Source organism: Neofelis nebulosa, chromosome 9, assembly GCF_028018385.1.
Source record: "Neofelis nebulosa isolate mNeoNeb1 chromosome 9, mNeoNeb1.pri, whole genome shotgun sequence".
In the NCBI taxonomy this organism is placed as follows: domain Eukaryota; kingdom Metazoa; phylum Chordata; class Mammalia; order Carnivora; family Felidae; genus Neofelis; species Neofelis nebulosa.
This window is the reverse complement of record NC_080790.1, coordinates 2,471,069-2,497,856: the sequence shown is the minus strand read 5'-3', so window position 1 is coordinate 2,497,856 and position 26,788 is coordinate 2,471,069. Positions and strand designations below refer to the sequence as shown.

The 26,788-nt window shown below is 49.1% G+C and overlaps 1 protein-coding gene across 1 annotated transcript in view; it reads right to left on the bottom strand.

The window, feature by feature from the left end:
- Window positions 1–26,788, bottom strand: part of DCDC2C (doublecortin domain containing 2C) — a 113,753-nt gene that overhangs the window by 28,245 nt on the left and 58,720 nt on the right. Inside the window, 2 exon segments of the mRNA XM_058686332.1 lie at window positions 3,033–3,091; window positions 17,039–17,102. Coding sequence (XP_058542315.1) covers window positions 3,033–3,091; window positions 17,039–17,102 — 123 coding nt within the window.

The following is a 26,788-nucleotide window of genomic DNA, read 5'->3' as shown; positions in this document are numbered from 1 at the left end:
ATGGTCACCGGTGGGGCAGGGGGTTGGGGAAACAAGTGACGGGGATGAAGAGAACACATCTCAGGATGAGCACTGAGTAAGGCACGGAAGTGCTGAATCACTATATCGTAGCCCTGAAACTAATACAGCACTGTATGTTGACTGCACTGGAATTAAAATTAAAAATAAAATAAATAAAATACTATAAAATAAAATAACACTTCATCCATCATCTCCCATTCTGGCCTCGGCCCCACGTCTTCACATGTACTAAGACACCATGGTATTGTTTGGGTCTGCATTCTCGTTCGATTTTAATACTGAACAACTCTCCGAAGGACCCCCCTGGGGGAGGTCCTCCCCTAAAACTAGGCCCAAAATATGAACATCATTGGATGAAGCAGTATCCACGTATCCGCGAAAATAAAACGAATCCATATTACGTCAGGATAGTACTAGGAATTTCAGAGAGCCTCGTTTCATGTGCTTCACACACTTACTCAATAAGGTTGAGTATTACAGTGGATTTAGAACTAATTTTTGGGGGGGAAGAAAGGAAAGAAACACGTGAGTCTGAGCCCTGCCCCTGCCACCGAAAGGTACAGTCACACGGGACTCTGGCGGCCTCCGACCCCCATGGTGACCCACGACGTCTGCTGTGCCCTCCACCACCTCTAGGGGTGCCCGCAGCTCCAACATTCTCAGTTCACCGAAAACAGCTCATGCTTGGAAATGACACGTAAATGTTCAAGAGCATATGGTCAACGCAGGTGGCACCTAGACCAGACCGGCAGTTCTCAACCACTGCACCCTCTTCACACGACGACATACACCAGGACAGCGGACAGAGACCCCAGGCAAAAAGGAGCAGAGAATGCTGTTGTAACGTTCTTTCTCAAGCACCAAAACGGGGACGACGCATGGAGCGACATCAACACCCACGGGCTCTCCACCAGAAATTTGTTAGCCAAAAAAAGCTAAAGATGAGACGGTCAAATGGAGATGGTTTCCATTTGACCCCAATTCCCTCCTTAAGGAGTCGTAAATGCTACAGTCAAGTCCAACAACAAACCAAAAAATCCATAATGATGTGACACAACGGCTTTCCTTTCTCCTTCCACACGTCAGCACTCTGTGACTAACCAGCGGTGCAGCACAGGTTTGATTTCTACCTGGACCCTGACAGTCTGAAAATCCTTGCTTCCATGTTGGTTCTGGCAGATAAGAAGCTCAAATACAATAATGATCTTAGCAGAGAACCTGAGCGGAATGATCTGCTTGTCTTCTCTCACTTAATAACAAACAGAGGGGCGCCTGGATGGCTTGGTCGGTTGAGCGTCCGACTTCAGCTCAGGTCATGATCTCACGGTTCCTGGATTCAAGCCCCGCATCGGGCTCTGTGCTGATGGCTCAGAGCCTGGAGCTGTTTTGGATTCTGTGTCTCCCTCTCTCTCTGCCCCTCCCCCACTCACACTCTGTCTCCCTCTGTCTCAAAAATAAACATTAAGGAAATAAAATAACAAACAGAAAAACAACCAAAATGAAATAACAGTAATAACATATTTTAGTGTGTCCAGCACTGTTCTAACTACCTTAGAATAAGTATTATTGCTTTAGGGGCACCTGGGTGGCTCAGTCAATTGGGCCTCTAACTCTTGATTTTGGCTCAGGTCATGATCTCACAGTTCGTGGGATCGAGCCCCACATCAGGCTCCGAGCTAATAGCGTGGAGCCTGCTTGGGCTTCTCTCTCTCCCCTTCTCCCTGCCCCTCCCCTGCTTGCGTGCACTCTCTTCCCCTCTCTGCCCCTACCCCCCCCCAAATAAATAAACCTTAAAAAAAAGTGTTATTGCTTTAAAATATCCCAAAAACTTAAGAATTCGGTATTATAATTAGCCTCAATTTATGGAGGAGTAAACTGAGGCACAGACATAGTTCACACACTTAATGAGTGGAGAGGCCAAACTTGTATTATCTGACTTGAGAACCCATTCTCTTAATCACCAAAAATTTACCATTCCATGGGTTCTACTATCAATTTCTGACATATAAAGCATTTGTGTGTGTGTGATGTATATGTTTGTGCGTGTATATATATGTGCGATTATTATACGATACCCTAATTCACTGTTAAACAGAAAAAAATTAACCATAGATAACTGTGTAAATAAATATGTGTCATTTTCAGGGCAACTGAGTCACCTGGAATACTAGATACGGACCGATGCTCTAAGAAATGAAGGTGTGTTGGGGCGCCTGGGTGGCGCAGTCGGTTAAGCGTCCGACTTCAGCCAGGTCACGATCTCGCGGTCCGTGAGTTCGAGCCCCGCGTCAGGCTCTGGGCTGATGGCTCGGAGCCTGGAGCCTGTTTCCGATTCTGTGTCTCCCTCTCTCTGCCCCTCCCCCGTTCATGCTCTGTCTCTCTCTGTCCCAAAAATAAATAAAAAAAAAATAAAAATAAAAAAAAAAAAAAGAAATGAAGGTGTGAGCCAGGTGGTGATACACATTACGTCTCACTAATCACTTCCCTCCCCTCCCAGTTTTACTAAAATTCAGGGAACAGGGGAAGGAACTCCAGATGAATTTAGTCTTAATCGTTTTTTTAAACTTTGACCACCAAAATATGAAATGCACAATTTTAAAATTGTACTAGCATACCTCTTTAGCATACCGTGAAATAAATGTCTAATTTTCTTTTCATTTGCCATACGATCCTTTCTAGCTTCTGACTGCTATTCTTTACAACATGGCTGATATGTTGTTTTCATGGCATTTGTTCAGTTTTTCCTCCGTGCGTCATCTCTTCTTGCCCCAACGATGGCTGTTCAGGTACGATGCTTCTCGTTTGTCGGGTATCTGTTCTTGGGATGATTGTGTCAAGGATGACTGTTCAGATGGTTCTCGTGTGTCGGGTGTCTGTTCTTGGGATGGCTGCCCCCAGGATGGCTGTTCGAGCAATTCTTGTTCTTCAGGCTTTTCTTCTGATCGTCCTGATGATAATTCTTCTTGTGGTCGCTGTCCCGTTGGTGGTTGTCTTTGGTCTTCTATTTTCACTGGGGCTTCTCATAGTACAGGTGTGTTTTTTCCCTCTAGAAGGTCATATGGTTCTTTTTCTCCAGTAAACAAAAATAAAACAAAATCACCGATAAACATAGTAGCCATCTAAATCAAGTGAAATAAATCATAAAATAACATAGCTACTATATCATCAATTTCATATCGATAGTGATAATATTAATAAAAATAATTCTCACATGGGCTATTACACTTCCAAGGTGCTTTACGTACATTATCACTTTTATTCTCACTTGGAAATAGAATCTTAAATAAGCATAAAATAGGTAGGATGTGCTAGAATCGGAGAAGGTCAAGAGAAGCCAGTATAAATGATGTGCTAATATTAATTAAATAGATGTAATCCACCAGTTGTTTAAAAATTGATAAACCACAGGAAAGACTCTTGTGTTTTCACTAACATAAAAAAGGCACTTTTAGTAAAATCAGAAAGGACGAATCAGAGTGCAGGAGAATCCAAAACCACTGTCTTTCTCCAGAAGAGGCACCAACACATGAAAACAACCTATGGAAGCAGGAAGATTATGAGGTACTTGGGAATCTGTCACTTGCCAAACCACATTCGTCGGTGATGGTACCATCTGTTCCTACGGCGAAACGTGCCATTGGGCACAGGGAATCAACGCTGCTCCTGCACACTGCAAACACCACTGCTGTACCTGCGGAATGGCGTCTTCAGCGAGAGGCCTCCCGGAACCTCCGAGAAGGCAGGTGTGTCAGCGGATGTGCTTACCTGTTGCCTTCCCCCAAAACCTGTTCTTTCTCTCCTTTACGGAAGCAAGATCCAGGCCCCAGCCCAGAACCTCCAACTTCACCCTTGCCCCTCATATCCAACCTGCGGCCAAGTTTGGTCAATATGGTCAAATTCACAAATCTTCCTGCAAAGTCCCTTCCCTGCGGCCCAGTCCCGTCCGGGCCCCTGTCACCTCCTGGGACGCTGTCCGTTCCCTGCGGCCCAGTTCCGTCCAGGCCTCCATCACCTCCCGGGACGCTGGCCCTTCTCTGCGGCCCAGTCCCGTCCGGGCCCCCGTCACCTCCCGGGACGCTGTCCCTTCCCTGTGGCCCAGTCCCGTCCGGGCCTCTGTCACCTCCCGGGATGCTGTCCCTTCTCTGCGGCCCAGTCCTGTCCGGGCCCCCGTCACCTCCCGGGACGCTGTCCCTTCCCTGCGGCCCAGTACCGTCCGGGCCTCTATTACCTCCCGGGACGCTGTCCCTTCCCTGCGGCCCAGTCCCGTCCGGGCCTCTGTCACCTCCCGGGACGCTGTCCCTTCTCTGCGGCCCAGTCCCGTCCGGGCCCCCGTCACCTCCCGGGACGCTGTCCCTTCCCTGCGGCCCAGTTCCATCCAGGCCTCCGTCACCTCCCGGGACGCTGTCCCTTCCCTGCGGCCCAGTCCCATCCGGGCCTCCGTCACCTCCCGGGACGCTGTCCCTTCTCTGCGGCCCAGTCCCGTCCGGGCCCCCGTCACCTCCCGGGACGCTGTCCCTTCCCTGCGGCCCAGTTCCATCCAGGCCTCCGTCACCTCCCGGGACGCTGTCCCTTCCCTGCGGCCCAGTCCCGTCCGGGCCCCTGTCACCTCCCGGGACGCTGTCCCTTCCCTGCGGCCCAGTCCCGTCCGGGCCCCTGTCACCTCCCGGGACGCTGTCCCTTCCCTGCGGCCCAGTTCCATCCAGGCCTCCGTCACCTCCCGGGACGCTGTCCCTTCCCTGCGGCCCAGTCCCGTCCGGACCTCCACCACAGAATATTGTGAATGAAGGTAACACTGTCACCTTGCCCTTCTCCCCTGATGGCCACATCATTATCTTAAACATCAATGCGATGATGTCACCCACCTGCTCTGACACATGAAGCCCCAGACCCTCAGAATGACACATCAGGCTGTGGCGGTGATGCCAGGGGCCGCCAGGCCGGCTCCCCTCCCCCATCCCTGGGGCGGAGCCACCAAAGACCCCTCCAGACCGCAGCCTCCACGCGGGGCCAAACGCCCATTCTGACCAAAGGGCCGTGAGACGAGATGCCCGCCGCTCTGGGCTGAGGAGGCGACGGCCTGAGGCAGCCTCCTCCCCGCGCAAACCCCACCGTCACCTGTGGGGGACGGTGACGCTCCCAAACCGAGGCCCCCGCGTCACCGCTGGGGGGAGACACCCAGGGGAGCCTCCAGGCCTCGCTACACTTCACGCGATCCAGAGAGAATCTCTGTGTAAAGTCCCCGACACTCCGCCCTCACGGGTCCCAGCTTACCCGGTAGGACCTAAAACCGACCTGAAATGGACACGCGCCTCCCGCCCCCACCTGTGCCGCGCACGCGCCTGTAGGGACCGCAGACCCCTGCACCTGCCGCGTGCGGCCACCGCTGCGCCCGTGGCACCTGCTGGCCCTTCTCCGCGGCGCCCGCTTGGCGGCTCCCCACGGACCGTCCACACCCCACCCGAGCCGCCCTCTCTCCTTCACGGCACCACCTGGAAGTCCCTGCAGCCCCTCCCCGGCCCAGACAGGCCCGTGTTCTCCTTCAGGGGCCTTCCACGGCACCCACACAACCTCCGCTTATGCATCCGCCCCCAACCCCGGTATCAGTAAGCTTCTCGGGCACGGCAAGTCCGAGCCTCACTCGCATGCACCCTCGGCGCCCAGCAAGTAGCCAGCGCAGAACCGGCAGCTCCTCTGGGAGCCCTGCCCCGCATCCCCCATCCCCCCACCCCCGACTTCAACAGTAATATTGGACGAGTCGCCTTCCCCTTTCTGGGTTTCAGTTCTTCCCTTCTTGAAAAATTGGGGTAAAAGTCTGAATCTTAAAAATGTAGGATTATGGAGACCAGTGAATGGAAGCAGACAGGGAGCTGTTAAAATTGACGGATACGTGATACGATAGTCACCGTGATCACATGCACGTTTAAACAGCAAAGGCGGGGTGGGGGACTAAGACGCACACGACTGTGTGTCGAAGGAAAGGCAGAGGCGGCGAGGGCCGGCGCCGGGCCGGCCGCGCTTTGCAAACCCCGGGAGCCATGCAGGCTCAGAAGCTCGGCGTCCTCCCGCGGGCGCCCTCCTGCGGGTGGGTGCGATCCCCGCTCACAGTCCGCCGCCCCCACTGGTCGCCAAGAGGCTGCCTCCCCCTCTTTGTTCTCCGGCACCCAGCTCAACCCCACAGGCGGAAGGTACTCAGAAAATGTTTGATAAATGAAAGAGGGCAATAAAGAATGAATGCACCAGCCATCCCCTAGCCCTGCACACAAGGCAATCCTAAAAGCAGACAAAATTAGAACGTGCAAGGTTAAAAATAGAACGAAGATATCAAAGCATGTTTACCGGTAATGTATTACCATAAAATGTAATATAAAATTACATTAAATATTAATATAACATAAAATACTATATGCGTTATGTTAATATATAATAAAACGTGGTTTCAAAACGCCCTGAGCTCTCCTTGCCTCTCAAGTGCAATCGCCGGTGGGATATTGCTAGTGTCACATACGCGTGCTGTATTTTCCTTCAGGACTGAACCCCCGATCCAAGAGACCTCTAACAACGGCTACAAATGGTCACTTAGGGGCACGTATTCACATATTGGTCTGAAGTCTCCTGTCTGAAACCCGTACTTCGTGTTACAAGTTTCAGGAGCTTTATTTTTTCTCTTCCCTACTTTCTTTTTTTTTTTTTTTTTTTTTTTTTTACCAACTATCACGAGGGTACGCAGTGAAATATTAAAGCAATTCCACGAACTGTGAGCCGACAGACAGCGCCACCCTATGGTGACGTCCAAACCTCCACTTGTCAAGTCACCTCGAAACCGAGCCATATAAAATGCAGCTTAGAGGGGTCCCTGCTTAGTCAGGAAAGAGTAAGTCGTTTGTTCAAAGCCACGTAATCCAAGCAGAAGGCTGCCTGTAAACAGATGGCCGTGGATGGCCAGGTCAGGCTGGGGCAACGCATAAAGTGACCTGCTTCGGACATTTTCAAAAGGGAAAACTCACAAATGGACAAAGTGAGCCCAGAGCAGCCATCCGCATGGGTCATACACACCCCGTAAGCGATCATCGATAATTCACTCTCTTACCAGGAAACGGAACCACTTTTTTATTCTCACTGAGGGTCTTGAGAGATGATAAAAAGAGAGAAACATCCAGATATTAATCAACGGACCAACGGGTTTACATATTACGAGATTTAGATGTAAGAGCTAAAAGAATTGCTGGAATATTCCCATGGTGACTGGCTTTGAGAGAATTTAGAGCCAATTTCAGTAAAAGGATAATCGCGCGTTATTAGGCAGGAAGTCATGCCAACATTACATAAATTGTAGTTTCTGAGATTGCAGGGCAACTGGCAAAATTGTGATCTTATTTTTCTTCCTCTGAGGAAAAAAGGCCTTTAGTGACGGCGTTCTTTTCTCTTCAACTGTTTCCTCATGCGGTTTCATCGAGGGCAGTCGGGGGCATAGGTGGTGTTTCCCTGGCTCCACACGAGATTTAGGAGGTAACAGAGTCTCTCCGGTTACACCAGTAAACCATAAAATGCAGGCGTTGGGTGTACCCTCCGAACAACCAGAAAATGTAAACCAGCTCGACTTACACAGCAGCTGTTTTTCAAAAACCCCAGGAGTAAATAGCAATAAAAATAGAACACTCAGTCTAAAATGAAAAACGCTAAAAGTAGACACGTATGACTTATGTCAACGCTTGCAAGGTATAACATGCTAATCCACGCGGTACGACGTCAATGAAGGCAATCCAGCTTCTGCGGATCTGCCCCATTTAACATCTTATCTGGCAATTTTGCGTTGGCTTCGGGGATTGGGAGGTTTGTGCCGTCTCTGCCGATTCACGCACGTAGCATGAAAATATCTGTTCCATTATAGATGCGTGATTCTAAGTGTAGCTCTGTGTCAAGGTTTCCACTGGCGTGAGTAACACAGAAATACCTTTGCTAATAAGCGCTTCAGTCAACTTGAACTCTGGGGCCAGACAGCTAGACTGAAGGCCTGACATTTTGGCGAGCAGGATGCAAAAGATATACAAGAGCAGCTGGGGTTGCTGACAGCCACTGGAGGAAGAAATTCGAGAAGCTGTTACAAGATTTGATTGGAGAGATTAAACTGCCAACAGCAGCAGCTGGGGAGTCTGAAAATCGGGGCAGAGGAGAGTGAACGAGAACCAGGACTTTCAGGAGAAGGCTGGTTGTGACGACATCGCAGGCGGTCAGAGACCACCGGGAATCAGACGCACCACGACAGCTGGATGAGTTCACAAAGACCCCCACCTTCGTCCACAAAGAACTCCATCACTCGTCTGCTTTACTGCATAATGTGACTTGAGTGTGCCGTGCGTAGAGTCGTCAGCGCTTGCCTTGAAGACTCCTGTCCGCTTGCACTTAGCTTAGTGACTGCCGGAATACACGGCAGCTGCTGGTTGTGAATTAAGATGTCAGGCTCAAATTGGTGAAAATAAATCCAGCGTTTGGGTTTAAGGTATAATTCACTCGCGGTAAGTTAGAAGCCCAGAGTTAGGTAGCATTTAACTTTCATATTCTGTAACGATTACCTAGCCATCTGATTTCTCTGTGGGCTGGAATGTTTTCGAATAAAGTAGCAAAGGCATTTTCCAAGTCCTTAGAGGGAATTACAAATTAAATCAAAAAATAGTTTGAATTCACGGCGTCTCCGATAGTGGCTTGAAGGACGCGTCTCCCCCTGGCGACCCGGAATAACAAACAGGTTAACCTAATGAGCCCGCCTGCAGCCAATATAGACATTTTTACTCTTAAAATAATTTTAATTTTCGGTATTCAAATGTGCTTATGATAGAAAATTAGGAAAGCAGAGCAAAGCCCCCCAAAATGGAAATAAATTGAAGTCACAGACCCGCCACTCGCTGTTAGAAGTTGTAATCCACGCCAAGGGTGGCAATGGGGAATAAGAAATTGTCTGATTTTGTAGCCTTGGGACAAACTTCCAGAGGCGGATTTTGCTGGCTTAGAAGTACAGAAGCTTCAAAGTGCCCCGCAGAAGAGATTATCCAAGTCATACCCTCCTGAGGACACAGTCTCCCCCACAGTGTCCCCAGGTGGTGGCGGCTGTCTCTCCTGCATGCTTGGAGGAGGGGACGGGTCCTCCTCGCTCCTCACTGCCGTTTCTAGACCTTCAGCCCTTCCTCCTCCCTCTTCATAGCCCATGTCATCAGACTCTTCCTCCCACCCATGTTCCTTGGAGTGGCCATGGCCCTCCATTCCTGACCCCCCCGGCCCGCAGCCCCTCTCTCCCCCTAACAGAGCCCCCGTCACTGTCCTTGGGGATCTCAGCGGCCACTCGAGACACACCTTCCAGTGTTGGCCTCTCAGCTCTATAGCCCCATCCCATCCAGCGACCCTGTTTTCTATCCTTCTCCTGAGACCACACCTTGGGCCTCGTCTTTCCCACACAGGGTAACGAGCCGTGTCAACTTCACTCTCCAATCCTGACAGAGCTCCAATCCTCTCTTCACCCAGCTTCACCTGGTATTAACATCTTACACAACCACGGTACGCTTATAAAAACTAAAATCAACAGTAAGACAACACTGCTTCACTACAGACTTGATTTGGAATTCACCAGTGTTTCCATTCATATCCCTTTGCTGTCCGGGATCCAGTTCTCAATAGTACCTTGCAGTCAGTCCCCGCATCTCCTAGTCTCCTCCAAACTGTCACAGCTTCTCGGTCCTTCCTTATTTTCCACGACCGTGACACTTTTCTTGAAGAGTACAGGTTGGGTATTCTGTAGAATGTCCCTCAGTTTGGTGTAGCTGATATTTTATCAGGAATAGACTGGAGTCATGGCTTTGGAGGAACACTACTATTCTACTACACTGCTAGAGAGAAGCAGAGCCCTTCTCACCGCCTCATAGCAAGACATCTAGTACATTATTTATCACTGGTGGTATTAACCTTGACCCCTCAGGCCAGTGCTGCCTGCCAGATGTCTCCACTCTAAAATTTTCCCATGTTTTCTTTCAAAGATTGAAAGCCAAGGACTTTGTCCTTACCTTTTATTTCACAGCTAAAAAAGAAGACCCGGGTGGTGATGGGAGTGGAACCTCCTCAGAAGAGAAATTGCAGGGGAAATGGGGAGACTGGATCTTTCGGGTCCCTTCCTAGACTAAATTCCAGCCATGTTGTAAGCTACTTATTCTTTTCTTCCTACCGATGAATACGTGTCACCATCTCGTTTGAAAGAAACCATGACAGGGGCGCCTGGGTGGCGCAGTCGGTTAAGCGTCCGACTTCAGCCAGGTCACGATCTCGCGGTCCGTGGGTTCGAGCCCCGCGTCAGGCTCTGGGCTGATGGCTCGGAGCCTGGAGCCTGTTTCCGATTCTGTGTCTCCCTCTCTCTCTGCCCCTCCCCCGTTCATGCTCTGTCTCTCTCTGTCCCAAAAATAAATTTAAAATGTTGAAAAAAAAATTTTTTTAAAAAAAAGAAAGAAACCACGACACATATGCCACAGGCCTTATTCCTGTGAAATTTGCCAAGAAATTCAAGCAAAGTATACTGTGCAGGCAGGGGAGATTTGTTCCTGGACCGCGCAGGGATATTAAGGGTTTCATCCCGAGCATCCGCTTGGTGCACAGAGACCGGAAGATGCCACCCGAAGGACCAGTCGAAATCAGGTGTGTGGAGATGGCTGGCAACCAAGTCAAGATCCCGATGACGGTGAGCCGCAGCAGGAAGGGGCCCCTCGGCCAGGCCGGGAGACGCAGGTGCCTCTACACAACACATGCATACAGAGCTACAGAGCTACAGAGCTCGGGGAAGCTCCCAGGGATGAGAGCGCACGATGAAGAATTGCCCTAAGTCTGTTTACAGTTTAGAGTTTTCGATACACCTTCATGTCACTTTTCTCATTGAATATCACAACAGGGCCGCGTGCCCTCGATTCCGTAGATGAGCAAAATAACGTTCAAAGAGTCTGAGTTACTTGCTCGGATGCCGCGGGTACCAGGGGCAGGGCGGGCGCCCGACCCCAGCGTGCTCCGTCCGCCACGCCTCCCCCTGCGCCCATGGCCGAGGAAGCGATTAAGGTTCATTTGAATGCTCACTTCCTCTGGTTAACACTTTGCTTCTCCTTATCAGTTCCCAAATATTTTAAAAATAATTTTTACGTCGTTACATATTAATGTTCTCTTATCAGTTTCAATCTATGCCATGACCGCTTCTCCAAGATCATCTTGGAGAAGCAATGTCAACAAACAGAAGGAAGGACGCCCTGTTTTCGTGGCCCTCAGGAAGACAGGGAAATGGTCCCTCTCCCTGCACCCCTGTGTATAAGGCACAGTCTCCCATCGCTAATGGAGAAAGGCGCCATACAAATTCAACTTGTTTTATGAACACCAAGACATCTCTATGAACTTGGAAGATCATTTAATCAGCTAAGGTTACGTATCCTACAAAACCGGAGAGGGGCTTCCTATTCAGGCATGCCTCGTGTCACTGTTGCAACTTTCCTTTATTGCACTTTGCAGACGCTGGGGTGTTGTTTGTTTGTTTTCAAATTGAGGGTTTGTGGCTACTCTGAGTCAAGCATGTCTGGTGACATCACTGTTCCAACAGCACTGGCTCACTCCGTGTCTCCGCGTCACATCTGGGTAATTCTTGCAATATTTCAGACTTTTTCATTACTGTTATATGTGTGATGGTGATCTGTGGTTATGACTCACTGAAAGCTCAGAGGATAGCATTTTTAGCAATAAAGTATTTCTTGAAGTATCTACACTGTTTTTTTTTTAGACATAATGCCACGGCACGCTTAAGAGGCCCCAGTGTGGTGTAGACGTAACTTTTACACACAGTAGGAAACCAAAACCTTCATCTGACTTGCTGTATTGCAGAATTCACTTTAGTGGAGTATTTGCTTTATTGCAGCGGTCTGGACCCAAACCACAGTATCTCCTAAGAATGACTGTCGACCAAATACCAGACGGGAATCGAGTTCTGCTAGCCCAAGAAGGAGGGGTCTTAGATTCTCAGAATCAACTTAGGTTTAGCGGTAAGGAAAGCATCTAAGGAGAAAAAAGTATAGTGAACACTTTTCTCTAGGATTACTTGGACCTAGTCCTGTCTGAAGGCAAAGACTGGGTTCAAAACTCAAGCAACCCCCGGTGAATGAACGTCAATCCCGCCGCACAGCCCAAGGGACCACTGAGCTCTCGTCCCCATGGCAGCTGTCCCCACGGCCACCCTCCCGGGCCCTCCAGGCAGCCTCAGCACAGGCAGCACCATGGAGGGACGGGGCGGCTTCTCTGCACACGCTCATCAGCCGAGAAGAGCCGTCAGAAGGAGCCGAACCACACTCCGATTTCACAGTTCAGCCCGACTCAGACCCAACCGAAAGGGAGCACCTCCTCTTAACCAATTCCACCCGCCTCTTTCTGGGGCCCCTGGGGCCAATCTGAGTTGACACAGCAGGTCCGGAGTTACCTCCGGATGCCTGGTGCTCAGTCCCCTGTGCACCACGTTGTGGAACTAAGCGTCATTTCATACTTGCTTAAAAGATCACAGGACATCACTAAATGAATGTGCCAAAAAATGAAACCTCTCAAGCAACAGCACTCATAACATACAGAATGGAAAGACATGACACTCGTGGAGTTGCTGCCTACCAAACATCTCAGACCGCACAGAAGCACGTAGACGTGCCGACGGGTAAACGGGGAAGCACAAATCAGGGGCCAAACACCAAGCCAACCACTTGCTTCTCTCTCAGTCTTCCTTACCCTTGGTCAAATAAGATGTGTATTCAGTGGAATCATTTTCTGCTTGGTTAGCATCCTCCCCTACAGACCAGGGCTGGCCTCACAGGCCTACTCGGCCTTACCGTCAGAGCCCCGTCACTTCCTTCCCACCCCCCTTCCCAAGAGTCAGCTCGTTCTAAGATGGCCTCCAAGCACAAAGGAAGCTGGGCGCCACTGAACTTCACACTATGGGGTAGATAACTGGCAACAGCTCCTGGAGCAGAGGGCTTCTCCGCTGGCCACCCACAGGAAGAGAGAAAAGCAGGGAAGGACCCACTGAGGGGTGGGGAGATGGGAAGGGCTGTGAGGGCTGCGCGGGGTCACTCTGATCAAAGTCATAAAACAGCAGCCTGGTTCAGGCAAGTCAGTCCCCTGGCTTTACCCAAAGATAGTGAAATGAAACTTTAAAAATAAGTCATCGTGATTAATTTTTCCAGGGCAGGGTAGGGTACCATCACAAGTCAAAGGAGGCTGTGAAATTAGGCCACGTTTAAGAAAAGCCCAGAAAGTCACAGTGTACTTTTGAACCAAAAATGTATCGATCCAAAAGGCAAGCCGGTCCCGGGGTACGTGCTCTCTGCCGTTTGGGAGGCCCTTCCCGCCTGCTGGTCCCACCGTCCCCACCAACCGCCAGTGGCTCTTTGAATGACAATCCATAAGTTACAATTGTATCTTAAATGATTCCTAAGTTTCCAGACTGACTAAAATCATAGGAAGAAAAAACAAAGACACGCAAGGAAGCCTCCGGAGAGCGTGAGAGTCTGGCCTGGCCACGCGTCGCCTGGTGCCTGCCGAACTTCGGCACGCGGGGGAGCGCCCGGCGAGGGGCCCTGTCTCACCGAGGCTGCGAGAGCAGGTGTCTGAGCCAGGCACCCGGGCGCTGAGCGGTGCTGTGCTCATTCCCTGACTGCCCCTGGAGCTGTGAGCACTTTGAAGCAAAGTAACAAGGCTGAAAAACCGCAGTGGAAAGACACTGGTCTTTTTTTCCGGATTCTTTTGTTCCTTCACTTTGAATATCTCTCTACCTCCCAATTCTCAAAACAAGCAAAGATAACAGCAACAGAACACAGCCCAAAATGACTCCCAGTGAGATAAAACAAATGAGACTATTATCACCTTGAATTAAACTCAGGGACTTCAGACGGCCTCATTCCCCCAGAAAAACGAGACGTGCAAACTCTGACAAAATGCAGGCAGGCACTGCGCTGTTCTGGGAGCAAGTGTTAGAACCAGCCAGAAGTCCAAGACTTCGTGCACCTGCTTGCATGGGAGTCGACAGGATGGACGGCCACTAACAGCCACAAGCACTCGGTGGGAAAGGTGACATTTTTTCAGTGAGGTATGTAATGGGCTCATTGCCTTCTCCCAAATAAGTCACAATTTCTGGTGGCCTCAGATTGGCTGATTAACTCCAACAGCCCTGTGTAACGTACTCGGGTGAAAAACCGCCCAGAGACCTTGAAGCTGTTGTTGAACCACACATCTATTGAGTGGAGCCCAAAGATAACCTGGTCACTTGGAAACAAACTGGAGGGGTCATAAAATCACTCAAAGCCACCTCATCAGGTGACCCGGGGCTGGCATCAGGGGTAAACCCACCGCAGACCAGAGCCAGTCCCCTGGGGGAGCTGGCCCACCCAGCACGGTGTGGCATCGGCTATGGGTGGGTGGGGGGTGGGGGGGGGTAGAGGGAGGAGAAATGGATTTGCTTGAATTTCTGCTGTTTCTTCTGTCACCTGTGTCACCGAGGACAAGACAGCTAGTCATTCTGTTCTCTGTGAAATGAGGATTATCTCCTGGCAAGGGGATTGAAATGAAAATAAAAAGGAAAAGGAAATGTCCATGAAGGTATTTTGGAATCTGTGCATAATTTTAAAGCGCCGTTAAAGCAGATGGTTCAATATACATTTCATATACTTAAGGCTCAGTAAACGCCTGCAGCACTTAATAGGGTTTTTTTTTTAAAGTACTCAAGACCTTGACCGCAGGGGAAGGGCACAGGAGGGGCTGGCAGCGGGAGACAGGTTAGGTGTTGCTCACTGAGACTTCTCCCTGTCATGAACTGTCACCTGAAGAGCATCCTTCAAAAAAACAGCAAATAACAAGGGTGCCTGGGCGGCTCAGGCGGTTAAGTGTCCGATTTCGGTCCGATTTCGATCTCACGATTCACGGGTTCAAGCCCGGCGTCGGACTCCGTGCTGACAGCTGAGAGCCTGGAGCCTGCTTCAGATTCTGTGTCTCCCTCTCTCTCTGCTCCCCCACTCATCCTCTGTCTCCCTCCCTCTCTCTCTGTCTCTCTCTCTCAAAAATAAACATTAAAAAAATTTTTTAATTCAAATAACAAAAAGAGACACAGTGGCTCAGACCCATATTCCACACCCAAAGGGACGCTTGGGCCTGACTTACGAGGGGCGCCCCGGGGGTTCCCTTCTGGTCACCAGGTGGCGATCTGGGGCCCTCGCGGATGCCACACCTTCCAGTTTTAGCATCTGGGAGATAACCATTTTCTCTTCCAAACAAAACAAAACAAAATTCCCCCATTATCTTGTTGGCACTTATCATACTCAATATGATTTTTCTCTTAAGTTATCAAAAACCATAGAAAATCAAATAGTAGCCATTCCTGAACATTCAGGGGAGTTTCTGTTTTCCCGACATCCAATAGGAATTGTTGTTGAGAGATTTCAATCGTGGAAATACAATTATAATGAAAATGTATTAATCTTTATTTTTTAGGTTTATTTGTTTATTTTGAGAGAGAGGGCCCACACACAAGCAGGGGAGCGGCAGAGAGAGAGGGAGAGAGAGAATTCAAATCAGGCTCCACACTGTCAGCACGGAGCCCCACGTGGGGCTGGAACCCACGAACCGTGAGGTCATGATCTGAGCTGAAATCAGGAGTCAGTTGCCTAACTGACTGAGCCCCCCAGGCGGCCCTATAATGAAAATTTTAAATTGAACCCCCAAACAGAATAAGGTAGAATGGGTTCCAAGCCAGCCTGTGTCCCTCACTGATTTTGCTCCCAGCCTACAGACGGGAAGTCGTATAGAAAGTCAGCTGACACGAAGAACCTCACTACCGTCATGGAGCCTGAAAACCACCGACGCTCCTACGGTCCAGCCTTGCTGGTCCCCAGACACCGCCCCCTCTGTTCCACAGTGGCTCTACCGAACACGAGCCCGGTGCTCTCCACCTCCACACCTTGAACCTTCAAGGCTCTCGTGAGAGCTAGTTTATGTTAAAAATGGGTAATGCTAAGAGAAGTCAGCCAGTGAGATGGGATGGTGACAGCCAGCCCACCGGACCAGGGAGTTTGGGCTCGCCTACTCCCTACGAGCCAGCAGAGCTCCCTCCGGCCTCCCCTGCAGTCGACACCCCTCTGTCTCCCTGCAGGGGGAGCGATGCTTGGGTCCTTCCACGTGGGTCCATGGAAGGAACGGGGGAAACAGACAATGCTAGGTAATCCCTACTGCGAGGTACCCTCAGAAGGCGTTCCTGTCTCAGGAACTGGGATCGCCACACTTTAAAGGAACAAAGGGCTGCAGGTGGTTAGTTTTGGGGACTAAATTACACCCAGAGAGCACAGTAGTTACTGATAAAGACCCGAGGCACAATCCGTGGCTGTGGAATGAACTGCCCACAGATCCGAGACCTTCAGATCCCAGAAGGCACACCGTCGGAGCCCTGCTACATCACAATTCAGAAACGGGAAATGACACGTGACCTTTTGGAAAGGACTATTACCCACTCTATGCCTCAGTTTCCTCATCCGGAAAATACCCAGTTTACATGACGAAAAGACAAGTAGTTAATACATCCGTAGGATTTTTACACTTTGCAAAGCATTTCCCAAGCATTATGTCATTTCATACAGTAATATATCATTTCCCACTCTCCATGGCTAGCATGTTACATCAGGAAGTCATATACATCAAACTACTTTCAAAAACACAAATCTAAAAAATTATGATTATAAATAAACAGCTATGAAAAAAATTAGGAAACAATTTAAAATTTGGTGATGTTATTGGGTTTTGGGGGGGGGCAGAAGGAAATGGTGGGCAAGAAGTAAGACCTATCGAATATCTTCTGCATATTTTAAGTATATTTCAAGAGACAAATTTGACTAGCCGTTTACAACAGGATCAAACAAGTACCCGCACCCATGGCCGAATTTCTACAGAATACACACATTGCGATTTCTTCCACATCTACGTGACATACCTTTTTCCTTTGTGCTGTGTCTTAAGGAAAACCTTTTCTTAAAAGACATTCGTGAATTGTCTTCCTGAAATAGAAACCATCAGTGTTAGCTGAAACTTTTCTCTCTGAGCTATAAACAGAGGTCCTCAGGAGCAGAACACTCAGCTACAACCAAACCCTGGGAACTGAAGTTTGCAACAAAGGTTAGTCCCCTGGAGATATCAGTGCACTCGACAATGATTTGCCAAAACATGGCAGCCCGTGCTGGAAGGCCAGCTACCTTTCCACAAAATGGCAGGTGCACCTTTACTCTGGCCTTGCCTGCAAGTCCAGACGGAGACAAATGAAGCCCACGGATCACCACGGATGAGAAAATCTCCCCCCGTCTGACCTCAGGGTCCAGCCCCAGTCTGTTGGATTCTTCACTCAACAGTAGTTCAGGGACCAAGCTGGAGACCGGGACCCACAGACCCAGCTCATACACGGATTCCTGTGGGTCACTCTAAGGTTTTCACCACCAATCACGTCCTCCCCAACACGTCCCATATCAAAAATGAGCCAGCTGTTCTCTGGAATGTGAAGAACTGGAAAGAGAGTCTCTCCTATCCCAACAACAAGACAAAGTGAGATAATGTATGAAATTACAATTTTCTAGAAGTCATCAGAGAGTTGGGATCACGGGGAAACCAACTAGCCCAGAACTGAAGGACAGACAGACTCTGCCAAGGAGAGACGGGGCCTGAGTGCTGGCTTCCCTGGGGCAGAGCGTGGGAGGGGTAAGAAGACAGGGGCAAGAAGGTTTCAGGCTTGGATCAGAGTGGGTGCGGCAGGCCTGAGGGCACACAGCCAAGGCTCCCTGGACACATGACTGGTTCCACAGCAAGGGCAGGGAAAACAAGAGGGGCCTGGAGGCACTCGCTGTAACAGAAAAAAAGGAAGCTCTTAAACAGAACACGTCAAAGCAACATGTCAAAGGGAGCTGGGAGCCGGGCTGAAGGAATTACGGTCCAAAACAGGAACAATGAGAATGACAAATAATGCCACACTGGATTACAGCCCGAAGCAGAAAATAAATAGACAGGAATCCATCACAATATGAATAAATGCTTGGATAAATAAATAACCAAATCGGAGATAAGAAGCAAATTTTCCTTGTGGGAGAACTCCGAAGAACAGATTCATAGACTAAGCTTTGCCTCCTGGAGGTGGTGGTGAATTCACTTTACTTCCTTTGGAGGTGAGACTTAGCAATTCACTTCCAACACCACAGAGTAGGAAAGGGATGAATGGTAAGTTGACAGAGGAGAATCTGACAAACACTAGGTCACTAAGGAATGAAGGTTGCCATTATTGGGGACATCACATGAATGTCCCCAGTATGATACCAGGAGGCCACTTCACCTCTATGGCATTCTTTCTAAAACCCCAGCCTGATCATGAGAAGGCACCACCGGGGGACACATAATGGGGCCTGCCTTAGCCTGATATCAAACCAAACAAAGCTTTCTCGAGAAAACTGCAGACTAATAACCTTCTCGAAAACAGACACAAGGATCTTTCACAAATATGACACATCCAATCTAACTATACATAAATAAAGATCTAAAATACATAAAGAAAAAAATGTATCAGGAACAAGTGGGACGCCAAAATGGCACAGCTGCTTAGGGAAACTGTGTCGGTCTTTATTTAGCAAAGTTAAATATGCTTTTACCCCAAGACCCGGCAATCTTACTCCTGGGTATTTACCCAATCAGTGTGTCAATGTCCAGAGCAGCTCTTTTTAAAACTGCAAAAATCTGGGAACAACCCAATGTCCTTGATCTGGTGAATGGACAAACGCACAACGGTGCATCTGTAGGATGGAATACCACTCAACGAAAAGGGACCACTGGTTGGTACCTGCAAGACAGATGAACCCCGCAGAGGCCGCTTTCAGGCAGCAGACTTGAGCCGTGGAGACCTGAGTAAAGTAGAAGGGCCCACAGTGACGGCCAGGCCGAAAGCCAACACGCTCAGTAGGCAACCCAGTTTGAAACAGCCATAGGTCCCAGCTGACCAATGGGCTACATACAACCAGGCCCGGGTACTAGGAAAGGAGAATTCCATACGTCCCCAAGCCTCCTCACTTTCCCCCCTTCACCAGAGCCCCCACTCCCGACCACTGCCTCCTGGCAGACAGCCTCCCCTTTGCAGTCCCAATGCTGCTCCCTGATAGCACGTTTCAACAAACTTCTATCTCCCTTGTTCTGCCTCAGGTGAGTCCCCTCACAGCCCAGACTGCCGGCCACCGCCCGATCGGTTCACCCCACAAATCCCACACACATCACTGTAAGTGGAAAACACACTCCCAAGAGAACAAACCGCACACTTCTGTTCTGTGACTCTGTGCAAAAGGCAGGACCTCAGGACAGAAAACCCACGGGTGGTGGCCAAGTCATGTGGGAGGGGAGAAAGGACAGGTGGTCGACGACGAGGGACCGAGGGACAAGCGGGAGTGGGGGTGCTGATGTCCCCCATACTGGACTACGTTGCCAGTTACATAACTGCGTGTGTCCCCAACTCCTAGAACACCCCACTGGAAAGGCGAGGGTCACTGTACGTAAATTACACCTCAGTCTCTACAAAGGAGAGAAAATGGGCCCAACAAAGGAAGAACGGTATGACGTGGAGACTCGGGTGATTCTTCCCGCCGATCGGAATCATAAAACCAAAGAAATCACTATGGTCATTAAAAGCAGCTCTGAGTCCTTGGAAGAGCCAGGGCAGGACAGACGGAAGACGACTCTCTGTCCACGGGGGGCGGCGGTCCCCTGCGTCTGCTGCTTCTGGCTGCAGAAAATCACAGCTTTTCTGCCCGGATTGGCAGAAGTTGGCCACTCGGAGCAGCCGAACACCTGGAAATTTAAGGACGCAATTCTGGAAGCGGGGAAGTTGAGGAAGGATGGAGATCCTTCGTCTGGGTGGAAAGCCTGCCGCGCTCTCTTGCTCGCCGCTAACTGTGTCCGTTTGTCAAAACCCCCGGATCCCTGTGGGTGTAAACTATACCTCAACAACACCACTAAAAACAGATTCACTCTCAGAGGAAACGAACCTCAGGACAATACCTCTGGTGCTGGTGAGCCGAGCCTGCGAGAAGGGGTCCGCACAGCCACCTTTACAACGGTAGAAGGAGCAGAGGACACAGGAATCCGGGGGCTCAGAGCACGCCCCCCATGACCTGAGATCTAGAATGCCCAAAACAACGCTTGACGTCATATGACGTCACAAGGCCACGTGTGCAAGTTCACGTGCTCTGCCCGCGGGAAAGTGTGTCCCCCCTGGGAGTCCACTGGTGCAATTCCAGCAAGTTTCCCTCTGCCTCTTGCCCACGAGCTGGTCAGGAGCGAGCAAACAGACAACAACAGGAGGAACTTCTATTGCCACAGAGAGAGAAGGCAGGGAAAACCATACAAAGTTCACAGGAGACCCCAGAAAGCACAGCGGGAGCCGCTTTGCGAACAGACAGAAGCCTGGGAGCTCGCTCCTCTCTGGAAACACCAAACGACACAGCAAAGGGATTTGCCGTGTGCAAAATGAAGGCTGGTTCATCAGGAGACAGGATTTTCAAAATGAAGAAATTGTGGCTTAACTACAGAGGCATCGCATAGATGGAAAATCGCTTTTGCAAAACTCAGCATGGCTTAAAAATGAGAGATAAGTGAGATATTTCTAGATTTGCATTTGATCACTGTTCTCACTAAAACTGTTCAGTGCAGCCCGCAGCATCCCTGAAAGCGTGTGGTAAGCAATTCGTAAGTCCTCATACTGTCTCTAAGATTCAACACAAAAACTTATTTGCAAAAACCTAGTCACTTCCTTTAAAAATATCATAAATACATAAAATACAGAAACACATAAAACATTTCACAGAAGCATGGGGCTAGAAACACAAACCCAAAAGGATGCATTCACTCTTCGCCACTCACCAGGGTCTCTAGGAGCACACGCGTCACACCGCTCCGCGGCCCCTGTGTTACTCTGACCCGGTGCATGCCTTTTCTGGCTTAACCCACCTGTAACTTCCACTCTCTCCTGCCCAAAATGCCTTCTGGAGACTAAGCAGAAAGAATAAAGGATACATCGCTAATCATCAGCTCTGCCTGTGACTTTGTGGGGTTGGAGTAGGGACATCTCACGTAGGCGAGGTGACTTGCCTTGATTGTCATCCATAGTATTGACAAGGAAAAAAATGTTAACTCGATACATGTCAGTGATTGCTTTGATCCCCACTTCAGTTCCTATTTCCAAGTTTTGAATAACAATCCAGTCTTCTTCAAATAGACCCAGAAAGAAAACGTCACGAATAATTCAATAAAATTCCCTAAGAGACCAGAAGTGGGGGTAAAAGGTAACACCAGGAAAATCTCACCAGAAAGGGCTCTTCAGCTGGAATTTCAGCCCAGGTAGAAAAGCACTCTGAAATTAGGCTGTTTTTTAAATGTCCGTCGTAACAATGAATCGCCCTCGCACATCGTGTGCCTTCCTCCTCTTCTCTGGGATGAAGGAAAGGAGAGTTTTTAAACCAAATACTTACATTTGATACCAAAATTATTTCCCGGGAACACGGCAGGATTTTGGTAAATAGTGATGATAAGGTATTAACGATGGCCTCTTGGAAAAATCGAGTGCGAGCAAGATAAGAAAAAACGTAAGGCCGCAGGACACACAAATCAATGTACAGAAGTCCACTGCATTTCTACACGCGAACAATGAAGCAGCAGAATGAGAAATTAAGAAAACAATCCCACTTACAACGGCACCAAAAAATAATAAAACACCTAGGAATAAACCTAACTAAAGAGGTGAAAGGCCTGTACCCTGACAACTATAAAACACTGATGAGAGGTGTTGACGATGACACAGATGGAAAGATATTCCACACTCAGGGGTTAGAAGAACAAATATTATTAGAATGTCTATACTACCCAAAGCAATCTATAGATTTAATGTATGGCACTGGAACAAAAATAGACACATAGATGCGCAGAACAGATTGTATATGTGAGTTAGATAGAGAGCTCAGAAACAATCCCACAATTATATAGTTAATTAAATTTCAACCATAGGACACAGGACTATACAATGGGAAAAAGACAGTCTCTTCAACAAATGGTGCTGGGAAAGCTGCACGGCAACATGCAAAAGAATGAAACCAGACCACTTTCTTTCACCTACATGAAAATACACTCAAAATGGGTTAAAGACCAAAATGTGAGTCCTGAAACCATAAAAATCCTAGAAGAGAGCACAGGTAGTAATCTCTCTGCCCTCGGCCGTAGCAGCTTTTTTCTAGGTATGTCTCCTGAGGCAAGGGAAACGAAAGCAAAAATAAACTCCTGGGACTACATCAAAATAAAATCTTTTGCAAAGTGAAGGAAACAATCAAGAAAACTAAATGACAACCTACTGAATGGGAGAAGATATTTGCAAATGGCATATCTGATAAAGGGTTAGTATCCAAAATATATTAAAAAACTGATACAACTCAACACTCAAAAAACAAATAATCCAATTAAAAATGGGCAGAAGACACGAACAGACATTCCTCCAAAGAAGACTTATAAATGGCCAACAGACACATGAAAAAAATGTTCAACATCACTGATCGTCGGGGAAATACAAATCAAAACCACACTGAGATGCCACCTCACACCTGTCAGAATGGCTAAAGTCAGCAACACAAGAAACAACAAATATTGTGAAGATGTGGGGGAGAAAGGAACCTTCGTGCACGGTTGGTGGGAATGCAAACTGGTGTAGCCACTCTGGAAAACAGTATGGAGGCTCCTCAAAAAGTTAAAAATAGAACTACCCTACGACCCAGCAATTGTACTACTGGACATTTATCCCCAAAATACAAAAACACATTCAAAGGGATACCTACACCTCTATGTGTACTGCAGCATTATCTACAATAGCCAAATTATGGAAACAGCCCGAGTGTCCACTGATTGATGAACAAAGAAGTGGTATAATATATACAGTGGAATATTATTCAACCATAAAAAAGAACGAAATCTTGAAACAACATGGATGGAGGTAGAGAACATATCGCTAAGTGAAATAGGCCAGTCAGAGAAAGACAGATACCGTACGATTTCACTCACATGCGGAATTTAAGAAGCAAAACAAATGAACAAAGGGGGAAAAGAGAGACAAACCAAAAAACAGACTCTTAAGTATGGAGAATAAACAGATGGTTACCAGAGGGGAGGTGGGGGGGAGGGGGAATGGGTGAAATTTTTGAAAACATTATTCACTGGGGAAATGGCAGGATTTCAGTAAATGTTAATGATAACAAAATCACTACGATCTCTTAGAAGAATCAAGAACAGGCAAGATAAGAAAATGTTTCCACAAAATGCACCTGCTCCTGCTGAGTCCCTCCCTCGCAGATTCGCTGTCATCCTCAAGGTGGAGTTTTTAAAAACCAGAAGCCAAGAAACAAAATAGGGGACAACACACACAAGAGACTAGACGGGGGTCCTCAATAAGTCAGGCGTGATGGAGGAAAAGGGGGCAGACGGCTCCTCTCGAGAGATGGGCAGAGATTTCAACTGAAGAGACAGAAAATAAATGTCGATCCTCATTTCAAGGGTCTATTTCCCGAAAATGTGAAATGTTAGCCAACCACCAGTTACCTTTTGAGCACCTACTATGTGCCCTGGGTTCCGCCAGTCACTGCTGAGGGCTAGGGGGAAGGCAGGGTGTGCTCTTCACGGTCCTCCTGAGGGACTAATGAACAAATAGGAAGTGCGTGCCCAGTGAGACAGCAAATAACGAAGGTATAATGTTAATAACCGCATATACTAACCTTGTTCATACAGAGTAAGTCATACAGGATTTCAAAAACTACCAAAGGTTGGAGGGGTCAAAGGTGGTTTCACAAAAGTGGTCAGACTTGGGTAAGGACAATAACGGTTTTGGAAAGAGCAGTGACATAGTTAAACCGGAAGACATGGGCAGAGGCAAACAGAGTCAGGGGAACTGTGTGAAGCCAGGAGTTGACCCACATCGACCAGCACTGAGGCAGCAGAGCCAGAGGGAAGACTCGGGGAACAGGGCATCGGAAAGGAGCACTGGCCAAGTGGCGCCCCTTCAAGGAAGAACAGAGATGCCATTGACGGAGACACGAAGGAACTGAGCGGCATTCAGGACGTGTCTTATTTGAGGGGACATCTACGTGGAAATGAAGAGGCTCGCGAAAAATCACAACATTCTATGTGCTCTGAGGGTCTAGAAGAATTGAGGTCATCCAAGGTTCCATTAAGGACAAGGGACCAAAATGGCATTTGGAAACAGCAGGGGGACGGGGTGGGGGGGGGGAGGTCAGCACAACTGAAATGATCTCGGCCATCAGGGTAAACTCCCCGCGAGGGGAGCAGCAGAGAGAAGGGCCACAGCGACAGAACATGAGGTCTCGCTCGAGGGTGGGCCAAGACGGAGAAGCTAACAGGCTGATAAGGATGGGAGAGTGTCAGGCCATGCAATGGAACGGAGGCTTTTGATGACCGAGGGGTTGATGGGCAGGGTCAAAATCAAAATCGAAGGATAGAGCAGGTGAGAAAGGATCATCGAATCCACCCATCGCAGATGGGCAGCTATGCGGGACCCGGGTGGCGGCCGTGCCTCAAGGGGCCGCCAAGGAGCCAGAGGGAGAAAGCAGAAGGATTTTGTGTGGACCGTTGGTGTGGCACGCCCAAGATGGAAGCAGCCACAGCAGACTTCACACGGAGGGATCCACGTCGGTCCGTGCCCGACGGCCAGGATGACCTCTCAAAGCAGACACCTCTGCTGACTGGAGAGCAGGACAGACACGCACGCACGAGGGAGAGATCAATGACACAGGCAAGGCAGACAGAAATTGTAGCGCGGCGGCCCTCACAAGTGGAGGGATTGGGGAGAAGGATGGGGGACGGGCTCATTTAGGAAAGAAGGGGACGTCTCTTCCTGTGGGGCTTGAAGCAGCGGTCTGACCTACAGGCGACGTCGAGATACTGACCAAGAGGCGGTCCTAGACGTGTCTCCAGGCCCCAACGGCCACCCCTACCTTGCTCACATCCAGAGGAGCCACACCTGACCCCCATCCCAGAATTCCGAAAATTACCAGAAACTGCTGAGGGGTCCCCTTCTAGAAACACACGGGTTGCCTGAGATAGATGCTGCTGCCGTGACAGCAGTCCGCTTGGAAAGGAGGAGAAAACTCAGTCCTCGGACATGCGGATGAAGCTCTCGACTAGATCCCTGTCACCCAGAAGACGCAAGTGGGCCCCCTGATCCTTCGAGGGCTTGAGGAAGAGCAAGCAAAACTGTGTGGACCACAAAGCAGGCTTCGTCTCCACAGCCTGCAGCCTTCCTGCAGGACGCAGAAGAGCAGCCATTCGTGTCGGATGACAAAGTCTTGTCCCACTGTGTCTGAACTTGGCACAGAGCCTTGTGCAACTCAACGGGCTCTGAATGCAGAGCCCGACCTCCCGGGATATCTGGAATCGGCTTTAGACACGCGTACTGCAAGGGGGGAAATCAGCACGAATCACAGCATTGACAGAAGCAGAGATGTTTCCACTTACTCCCCAGTAACATGAAAGGACTGGGAAAGAATCTTTGCCAGGGGTGCTTTCTGCTCAGACGTTAGGATCCCAGAGACCCGGCATGTTCCAGGGACGGACCGCCTGGGCACGGAGCCAGCTGCTGGCCTGACGCAGCCCTACCGGTCAGGTGCAGGTGCTCGGGCTTCAGTACACACGTTGGGTCGGTGGCGACACAGAATGTTGAGGGAATTTCACACGGGCTTCCGATTCAGAGGGTGGAACCGAAGGACCTTTAGGAGTGTTTCACTCCGCCCCAAATAGACACATGGTTTGTTCAAACTCATGTGCATTCCGTGCCCGCGATATTTACCCATCTGTGAAACTTACGGCATTTCGACGTGAGGTACAACTTTCCTTTTTTGATTTATCGCAAGTTCCAAAAAGAGGCCTGCCTTTCCCCCACTCATTCTGTTTACAAGCAGAAAATGTGAATTTTATCTGTAGAACATTTTTTTGCATTGCCACAGATTCTCCTCCCTCAGTACCAGTGTAGACAAGCCACGATGATGAATAAATCCAGAGCTCGCCTTGACCTGACTGACTCAGCATCGCACGGCCTCACGGACGGCGTCTCCGTGTGACCTCAAGAGCAGCCCTGGCTCTGAGTTACAGGCACCTACTATTTCTCATCCCGGCTCTCTCTAGGGGAAAAGCTGCCGGGTTCACAGGACACGTGTGGAATCAAGAGACAAGGCCCCCGAACAACGTCACTGTCGATTCAAAGTGCCCGTGGGCTTTCCGGCTCCTTTCCTCTTCCTGCTTCTGATTTTCTTTTCTCCAACATACTCATGGGAGGAGATATTTTTTCCTCCAAAAGACGGCTGTCAATTTTGGGTAACTAAGTAACACATTCACCTAAAAGTACCTTCCTGGGGTGCGGGAGAGGCAGTCAGTTAAGGTTTCTCATTAAGCTTTCGCAGAAACGAGAATTTTAAATGCTCTTTCTGTGTCTGAACATTATATCTATGCCGCGTCTGTGTTTCACAAGCCTAACCTCCAGGTTGCTTGGTACCATCCCACACACTGTAAGTTGACCACTTAAGTTCTCATAATGAAACATAATTTATACACGTTAAAAGTTAGAGACGGCATCTCTATAACTCATGTGGAAAACCAAGTAAATATGAACAAAAAGCTT